Below are 9,662 nucleotides of genomic sequence, written 5' to 3' on the forward strand. Positions count from 1 at the left end.
GGAGCTATTAAAAAAAAAGATATTAGTGGTTCAAAAAGCTATAAAGGCTATGCGTGTCCATAAGTGGGCTTCCCTGGTGGTTCAGATGGTAAAGAATCTGCCTGCAATGCAGGAAACCTGGGTTCAATCCCTGGGTTGGGAAGATCCCTTGGAGAAGGGAACGGCTATCCACTCTAGTACACTGGCCTGGACAATTCCATGGACAGAGGAGCCTGACAGGCTAAAGTCGATGGGGTCACACAGAGTCAGATAAAAATTAGAAGTTTTACAGCAAATGGTATTTGGAAAGCTCAGAAAGGAGACAACTGCTATAGAATAACAGCAAGAGGACAGCATTACCCCCAAAATGCAGGATTTGTAGGAGTTTCTGGGGTGGACAAGATACGGTTAAAGGGTAAGACAGAGTCCCAGAATCAGAAGGAGTACTAGTGGGGAAAAGGAAGGTATTCTAACAGAGAAGAGTAAGATGGATTCTGTTATCAGTATTAAGTACAAGGAGCTGAATTTATAGTGGATACTAATAACAGAGTAGATGTCTAGCTGTGGAATCCTTATTTCTACACAGCAAGATCTCTCTTGATGCCAGAACAAGCTAGAGGCTGGCAGTGGGGGCTTCAGAAAAGCAGCTGGGAGGTTAAAGGAGGAAGCATCTGTCCCTCCTATTTTAAGTATTTTCAAGTTCAGAACATCTAGAAAGTCTGGGCTGAGAAAGCTGAACTTTTTCAAACACTGCAAGAGCTAAAGATAACTGAAAACTGATTTTAAAATATGTAAAGTGTTGCTCTTGAAGAAAAGGTGAGTAAAGATGGGATTGGATCCAAGGTCTCCTAATGCTTACCGCAGACACTTCTCATGCCTTGGGTCATATTCTCAGACTGGGATTTCAGCCATGACTTCATGGCTATCGTGGGTGGTCCCTGCTCACAGAGAACATTGCACTTTATCCACGGTCCTCTGACTGTCTCTCCTCTTCTCCACCTCAAGGTTCTCTCTAAAGCCCCCAGAAGTTTCCAGGCAGGAGAATCCTGGAGGTACAGGGCAATTTAAATAAGGCACCTCTCAACAAAGGGCAGTTGGTAAATAAATGCCTCCCAAGCTGGACAAATGATCCAAATATATCACTTGACCCAAAATTTTCCACAGTGGGAGCTCTCAAAAATACACCTTATTTTGGCTTTTCCTCCTCTGTCACTCTGTCCTCTGTGCCTTTAATCCTGCTCCCTGGGTTCATCTCCCAAATAAACTGCCCTCACCCAAGTGCTTGCCTTGGGACTAAAGTTTGGAAGAGGGCAGAGAGGGAGTCGTCTTATTTTCATACTTTGGACCTGTTTTGTTTTAATGTGTGTTTGCACTGCATTTCTGTTTCTCCGTAGGTCACCAAGATGCTGGCAGTGGTTGTCATCCTGTTTGCCCTTTTATGGATGCCCTATAGAACCCTTGTGGTTGTCAACTCATTTCTCTCCAGCCCTTTCCAAGAAAATTGGTTCCTGCTCTTTTGCAGAATTTGCATTTATCTCAACAGTGCCATCAACCCAGTGATTTACAATCTCATGTCCCAGAAATTTCGTGCGGCCTTCAGAAAGCTCTGCAACTGTAAGCAGAAGCCAGTGGAGAAACCGGCTAACTACAGCGTGGCCCTAAGTTACAGCGTCATCAAGGAGTCCGACCATTTCAGCACAGAGCTGGATGACATCACCGTCACTGACACTTACTTGTCTGCCACAAAGGTGTCTTTTGATGACACCTGCTTGGCTTCTGAAATAACCTTCAACCAAAGTTGATTGATGGAGTAGAGAAAATGGGTGATAAAGAAAATGAGAATCTGTGCAGTTATCAACCCAAGAGAGGAAACAGCCAATACTCGTATGTGACGACAGAGCAGACAAATTCTTTGCCGATGCTCTAATTAATCCTGGCCTGAGGTACTCTATCCCGTGAGAATGATTCTGTTTCATTCTCATATCAAAAAATATACATCACAAAAAAAATTGAGCAGATCTGTGAAAGATCCAGATGGTAGAAACTTTTCATTTAGTGACGTTTCACTGTATATTCTGGGGCTGTGAATTTTAGATAAAATCAAGGCATCGATTTACCTATTCAGTATAACTTTATCAAATGTATTTTCTCACCCCCTCCAGATTATCTATACATTTGAGACTCTGGCAACATAAAAAATTTTAATGTTTTCACTTAGCATTTCACTTTAATAATGTACAGTGCTGTCTTCATGAATATCTGAAACTACAGTGAAATATAGAAAAAAACATTTTATTTGTTGAGTAAAAATGAGATTTCAGACAAATATATTTACTGCTTGAACATGTCATAATGCCTATAAAATTCTGAGTTGATTTTTTTATATTTTATAAAGTAGATGGTCATCATTCAGCTTTAGTATAAATAACCAAAACCTCAACATAACCAAAATTACTAATTGAGAATACATGTATATTTGATATTTAAATAAGTCCAGTTCTATACTCTTCAAGCCTTCAAAATGATGGGTAAGACAGGAGAAATAACTAGATTAAATAACTGTGAAGATACAGACACATAATCAATATTGAAAAGTATAACCAAGACAAGTGCAAGGTTTTACTTTTTCCTCTGAAACTTTTAAGGAAGAAAATCCTATTTTTGACCATTCCCATGTATAAACTACTGAGCCATGTCAAGCAAATCCTTCTAGCTGAATCTAGCTTAAAAGTCTGAAACATTCTCAAAAGCTCAGTTGCTATGCTAAGTGACCAAAGACTGACTTTTACACTTCCAGATGAAGACCCCAATGAGCATAGTAGTCACTGGATTTTAACTTGTCTGCAAGTGTCTTTCCTGCTTTCCTGCTTGTCTTTTGTGGGTTCTTCTTTTCTTTCTTTTCCCAAATGCTTGTGATTGTGATATTTTGTTTACAGATTCTAAATCAAAGCAATGAAAAATTTTGTCAGCTTTATGTTCAATAGAGCTAAAATTGATTTCATCTCACTGTTAATATGTCTTCACAGTTACAACTTAGGCCTGCTCTTCTATTCCAGTGATTATTAGAGAGACGTAAATGTGAATCTCTCAGATCCTGCTTTAATCCCTTTCAGTTGACTCATCTACTAAGATCTGGCTAATCAGTATCTCCCAGTGTCAAAATGGCCCTCGGTGTTGATTCAGTAATAGCTGAATTTTAATGATTGGGTTGAAAAGTACTGGGCACTTTTAAGTGCCCGCAAAGACTGGCATTTTCCCTCTCCAGGGTATATCCCTACCTTGTGACTTTTTTCTGAAACCTATTGCTAATGAGCATTACCCACACAAATACCTTGTTTATGAGGAATATGTGACTCAGCTTTTGAATGCCACTTCATGGAGACTCTGCCATCTAAAACCTCAATCCCGAATATGCTTTGGTGAAAATTAGCCTCATCTACTCCATGAAAACATTATAATCCTGTCACTGTGGCAGTAAAAAAATGCAAGCAAACATTTATAGAAAATGCCCTAAAAATCTATATGCATGACACAAAGAAATCTATTTTAACTGACTTTTCATCCTGGATTAAAGACTGAATTTGGAATCCTATAGATAGAGCACTAGAGTGACCCAACCCCACATCACACACGCATGTGTGTGGGTGCATACAAACACATGCTTGGAGTTCCATAAGTTACTTAACACGGGGATTGTAACATGCTAGGTTTTTTTGATAACAGGAAAGAACTGCTGTCTTTGAACATCTACTACGTCTCAGGTATGCTAGTAGATATTTAATCAGCATTGTCTTCATCACAGTCTCACTACAGCTGTGATTTTCTTATGATAAGACCAGGGATCAGGGATTAATTCCCTAAACTGTGTAAATGTTAGGGAGAGAAAATGAAGAAATGTCTTTTTTTTTTCTTTTCCTTTTTTTTCAAGCTAGCATGCTGATTAACGTTCTTGTGACCTGATGGCATAAGTAATAAATATATATATATATATACTTTGCAGAATGATAATAATTAGATGTTGAAAAATATTATGATTAGTTTTATATGTTAGTCACAGAATATAATATACTCTTCCTATCTTTGGAAGCTTAATATATGGGCTCAGTTTTTGTTTTAATGCTTAAAAAGTTATTTGCTAATAATCTGTTAGTTTTAGACCACATGGGAAATTCAAAAGATCATAGTTCATAGTGTTTCAACTCTAAAGCAAATGCCGTTATGAAAAACACAGTTCATAGTGTTTCCACTCTAAAATAAATGCCATTATGAAGTTAAATGTTCCCATACAATATCCAATAGATATTTGGGTTTACACAGCATCAAGCTAACTTTTTCAGAGAAGGCAATGGCACCCCACTCCAGTACTCTTGCCTGGAAAATCCCATGGACAGGGGAGCCTGGTAGGCTGCAGTCCACGGGGTCGCTAAGAGTTGGACACAACTGAGCGTCTTCACTTTCACTTTTCACTTTCATGCATTGGAGAAGGAAATGGCAGCCCACTCCAGTGTTCTTGCCTGGAGAATCCCAGGGATGGGGGAGCCTGGTGGGCTGCCATCTATGGGGTCGCACAGAGTCGGACACGACTTAGCAGCAGCAGTAGCAGCAGCAATCTAACTTTTTAAGGTATTCTTTATTACACTGTACTAAATCAAAAATATTGCCTTAAATAACCAAAAGTTAACAAATGATCAAATGAAAAATAAAAAGCTACATTAAAAATTGATGAAGGAGTGAAGTAATGTTATTAAGGCCTCACCTAATAAAAATCCTTGAGTTATTTTATTACTTCTGATACCTTTAATTGCTGAGTGTCTTTGGTTAGATCTTGCACCTAAGGTAATTAGGTAAAGGGCACAGATGATTAATAAAACAAGCAGACATAAATTTCCACTTCAGACTTCTCCATCAGTATTGTATTTCTAGAACTTCTCTCCAACATAAATATTCTAAATGATGAAGAGAAATGAGAAAAGTGTAAAGTCTATAATTATTCTTAAACAACCCAAATGCATAAAACAATGTAACTTGACAATAAACCAAAACAAATGGCTGCTTTGAGCTAAACAATTAGTTGAATCAAAGGAAACTACAGTCATAAAACAAGTGTAACTCAATACTAAATGGATACTTAAATTGTTTCATTTTTATAATGAAATAACAATGAAGACATATCTTAGTAATGCCGAATCCACATGGTTTTGAACTACCCAAAGAATCAGAGTTACATCACCATTGTTATCGTTGTTTAGTGTCTGTCATGTCTGGCTCTTTGTGACCCCAAGGACTGTAGCATACCAGGCTCCTCTGTCCCCTATCTTCTGGAGTTTGCTTAGATGCATGTCCATTGAGTCAGTAATGCTATCTAATTGTCTCATCCTCTGCTGCCCCCTTCTCCTACCTTCAATCTTTCCTAGCATCAGGGTCTTTTCCAGTGAGTCAGTTCTTTGAATCAGGTAGCCAAAGTATTGCAGCTTCAGCTTTAGCATCAGTCCTTCCAATGAATATTCAGGATTGATATCCTTAAAGATTGACTGGTTGGATCTCCTTGCAGTCCAAGGGACTCTCAAGAGTCTTCTCCAACACCACAGTTCCAAAGCATCAGTTCTTCAGCACTCAGCCTTCTTTATGGTCCGACTCTCACATCTGTACATGACTACTGGAAAAATCATAGCTTTGACTACAGGGACCTTCGTCAGCAAAGTGATGTCTCTGCTTTTTTGATATACTGTCTGGGTTTGTCATAGCTTTCTTTCCAAGGAGCAAGTGTGTTTTAATTTCATGGCTGCAGTCACTATTCATAGTATTTTGGAGACCAAGAAAATAAAATCTGTCACTGCTTTCACTTTTTCTCCTATTTGCTATGAGGAGATGGGACCATGATCTTAGGTTTTTTGATTTTGAGTTTCAAGCCAACTTTTTCACTCTCCTCTTTCACTCTCATCAAGAGGCTCTTTAGTTTCTCTTCACTTTCTGCTATTAGAGTAGTATCATCTGCATATATGAAATTGTTGATATTTCTCCCAGCAATCTTGATTCCAGCCTGGGATTCATCCAGCCTGGCATTTCAAATGATGTACTTTGCATAAAAGTTAAATAGAAGGGTGACAATATACAGCCTTGATGTACTCCTTTCACAATTTTGAACCAGTCCATTGTCCAGTTCTAACTGATATGCATACAGGTTTCTTAAGAGGCAGATAAGATGCTCTGATATTCCCATCTCTTGAAGAATTTTCCACAGTTTTTTGTGATCCACATAGTCAAAGGCTTTAGCATAGTCAGTGAAGCAGAAGAGTATTGTTCTCTGAAACTCCATTGCTTTCTCCATGACCCAACAAATGTTGAGAGTTTGATCTCTGGTTCCTATGCCTTTTCAAAACCCAGCTTGTATATCTGGAAGTTCTCAGTTCACACACTGCTGAAGCCTAGTGTGAAGGATTTTGAAGATAACCTTGCTAGCAGGTAAAATGAGCACAATTAGGCGGTATTTTAAACATTTGTTGGCATTACCCTTCTTTGGGATTTGAATGAAAGCTGACCTTTTCCAGTCCTGTGGCCACTGCTGAGTTTTCCAAATTTGCTGACATGTTGACTGTAGCACTCTAACAGCATCAACTTTTAGGATTTTAAATAGATCAGCTGGAACTCTGTACCTCCACTAGTTTTGCTCACAGTAATGCTTCCTAAACCCACTTGACCTCACTCTCCAGGATGTCTGGCTCTAGGTGAATGACCACACCATCATGGCTATCCAGGTCATTAAGACCTTTTTTGTATACTTCTTCTGTGTATTCTTGCCACTTCTTCTTAATGTCTTCTGCTTCTGTTAGGTCCTTACCATTTCTATCCTTTTGTGTCCATCCTTAAATGAAATGTTCCCATGATATCTCCAATATTCTTGAAGAGATCTCTAGTCTTTCCCATTCTAGTTTTTCCTCTATTTCTTTGCATTATTCATTTAAGAAGGCTTTCTTATCTCTCCTTGCTATTCTCTAGAACTCTGCACTCAGTTGGGTATATCTTTCCCTTTCTTCCTTGCCTTTCACTTTTCTTCTTTCCTCAGCCATTTATAAAGTCTCTTCAGACAACTACATTTCCTTCTTGAATTTTTTTTCCTCTGGAATGGTTTTGGTTACTGCCTCCTGCACAGTGTTATTAAGCTCTTGTCCATAGTTCTTCAGACACTCTGTCTACCAGATCTAATCCTTTGAATCTATGCATCACCTCCACTGCATAATTGTAAGAGGTTTGATTTAGGTCATACCTGAATGGCCTAGTAGTTTTTCTTACTTTCTTCAACTTAAGCCTGAATTTTTCAGTATGGACCTCATGATTTGAGTCATAGTCAGCTCCTAGTCTTGTTTTTGCTGACTGTATAGACCTTCTCCATCTGTGGCTACAAAGAACATAATCAGTCTGATTTCAGTATTGACCATCTGGTGATGTCCATATGTAGAGTCATCCCTTGGGTTGTTGGAAGAGGGTGTTTGCTATGACCAGTGTGTTCTCTTGACAAAACTCTGTTCACCTTTGTTCTGCTTCATTTTGCACTCCAAATCCAAATTTGCCTGTTATTAGGATTATATCTTGACTTCCTACTTTTGTATTCCAATCCCCTAAGATGAAAAGGACATCTTTTTTTGTTGTTCATCCTAGAAGGGGTTGTAGGTCTTCATGGAACCGTTCAACTTCAGCTTCTTTCATCAGTGGTTGGGGCATAGAGTTGGATTACTATGATTTGCCTTGTAAATGAACTGAAATAACTCTGTCATTTTTGAGATTGCACCCAAGCACTGCATTTCAGACTCTTTTGTTGACTATGAGGGCTACTCCTTTTCTTCTAAGGGATTCTTGCCCACAGTTGTAGCTATAATGGTCATCTGAAGTAAATCTGTCCATTCATATCCATTTTAATTCAATGACTCCTAAGTTGTCAGGGTTCAGTCTTACCATTTCCTGCCTGACCACACCATTGACCTTGATTCATGGACCTAACATTCCAGGTTCCTATGCAATATTGTTCTTTACAACACCAGACCCATCCACAACTAAGCATCGTTTCTGCTTTAGCCCAGCCATTTCATCCTTTCTGGAGCTATTTGTATTAATAATTGGCCTCTGCTCATTCCCAGTAGCATATTGGACACCTGATCATGTGGCAGGAGGTGCGGGCTCATCTTCAAGTATCATATCTTTTTGTCTTTTCATAGTGTCATGTGGTTCTCGTGGCAAGAATACTGGACTGAGTTGCCATTTCCTCCTCCAATGGATCATGTTTTGTCAGAGCTCTTCACTCTGACTCATCTATCTTGGGTGGCCCTGCATGGCATGGCTCATAGTTTCATTGAGCTACACATGGCTCTTCACCACAACAAGGCTGTGGTCCATGAAGAGATACATCACTCTAAACTGTGTTAAATATATAGACATGAAAGAAGGGGGTAGAGATTAATTTTTGGAGAAAAAAAAAATTTAAATAGTTTGCCCATGGCTCTATGAATTCTGTTAATAATATATTCAACATTATTTACATCTCTCAACTGCAACTCACAAAAGAGTAGGAATGTTTTTTCATGGACTAAGAGAACTGGGTGTAAGTTATGGAGTCACCACAGACCATCAGTCCATCCAGTTCTAAGAACATTTATTTCTAGCATTTGAATTACTTGTTCTCCTTGGAAGAAGCAGAGGATGAACATCTTTAGCAATTTGTTTTCTGTTTATCTGTAGTTGTCCATAGTAAATGACCATCAGAACCAAGATTTGGCCAAGTATGTTTTTAGTGTAATACACATGAAGAAGTCTTACTGTACTCTGTAGTAATAAATATATTCTTCTCTCCTTATCCACCTCCCATATCAAACTCTTCTCCTTCCACAAATAATGGTTTTCCTCAGAGCAATCAGTTATATCTGACTTCATTGAAGCCTAAACCTGGACATGAACTGTCTTAAGTAAAAGTGTATCAAAGATATATATTCAAAACTTTCAAATATATGTATGTATATATAAATATATATCTTATTGCTCTGAATACTTCTATGTTTCATAAAGTCATGTTCAAACTGTGGAAAAATGGATGCTTCTAAAGTTTCTATTTAAGTTATGTCCTCATTTTCATGGTGGGGAGTCACGTACAGAGTTGAGCTGTTTGATAAAGATCTCTCCCTCACAGATTAAAGTAGAGGTAAGGCATTTCAGGGCTTCATTGAGAAACAAATAAAAGAAAACTCCACATGTGATGAACTGCCACAGAAAGTTAAGAAAATAAAAGGCTTTTCCCATTTCTAAGAATTTCACAACCCAATGAGGAAACTATATTGACTTCCATGACAAAGCAATATGATATTATCTCAAGATGAAACAGTTTGGCAATATTTAGAATATGAATTAGAGACATCAGAAGTGTTTTAAAGAAGCAATTAGAATCATTTAGGTTGTGATTCTATTTTATGAACTATAACTGGAAGTATTGATTAATGTAGTTCTTAACTTCATTGATCACAAGGGGGAAAAGGTTAGATATGGCCCTGTAATATTTTTGTTTTTATGTTTGGTCTATAATCTCAAATTATTCAGCAGAAAAGTTAATTTACAAGAATGCCCATTGAGGAATAGTTTTGTTATGGAGATATTAGAACCAAATGGACTATTCTAATATAAACTAAATCATATGGTTCTGA

The 9,662-nt window shown here is 38.1% G+C and overlaps 1 protein-coding gene across 1 annotated transcript in view; it reads left to right on the forward strand.

The window, feature by feature from the left end:
* Positions 1 to 4,341, forward strand: part of TRHR (thyrotropin releasing hormone receptor) — a 48,235-nt gene extending 43,894 nt beyond the window's left edge. The window contains exon 2 of the mRNA XM_006075682.4: positions 1,374 to 4,341. Coding sequence (XP_006075744.2) covers positions 1,374 to 1,781 — 408 coding nt within the window. The 3' untranslated portion in view covers positions 1,782 to 4,341. The remainder of the gene's footprint in view (positions 1 to 1,373) is intronic.
* The last annotated feature ends 5,321 nt before the right edge of the window (positions 4,342 to 9,662 follow it).

The sequence above is a fragment of the Bubalus bubalis genome, chromosome 15 (assembly GCF_019923935.1).
Source record: "Bubalus bubalis isolate 160015118507 breed Murrah chromosome 15, NDDB_SH_1, whole genome shotgun sequence".
Taxonomy (NCBI): Eukaryota; Metazoa; Chordata; class Mammalia; order Artiodactyla; family Bovidae; genus Bubalus; species Bubalus bubalis.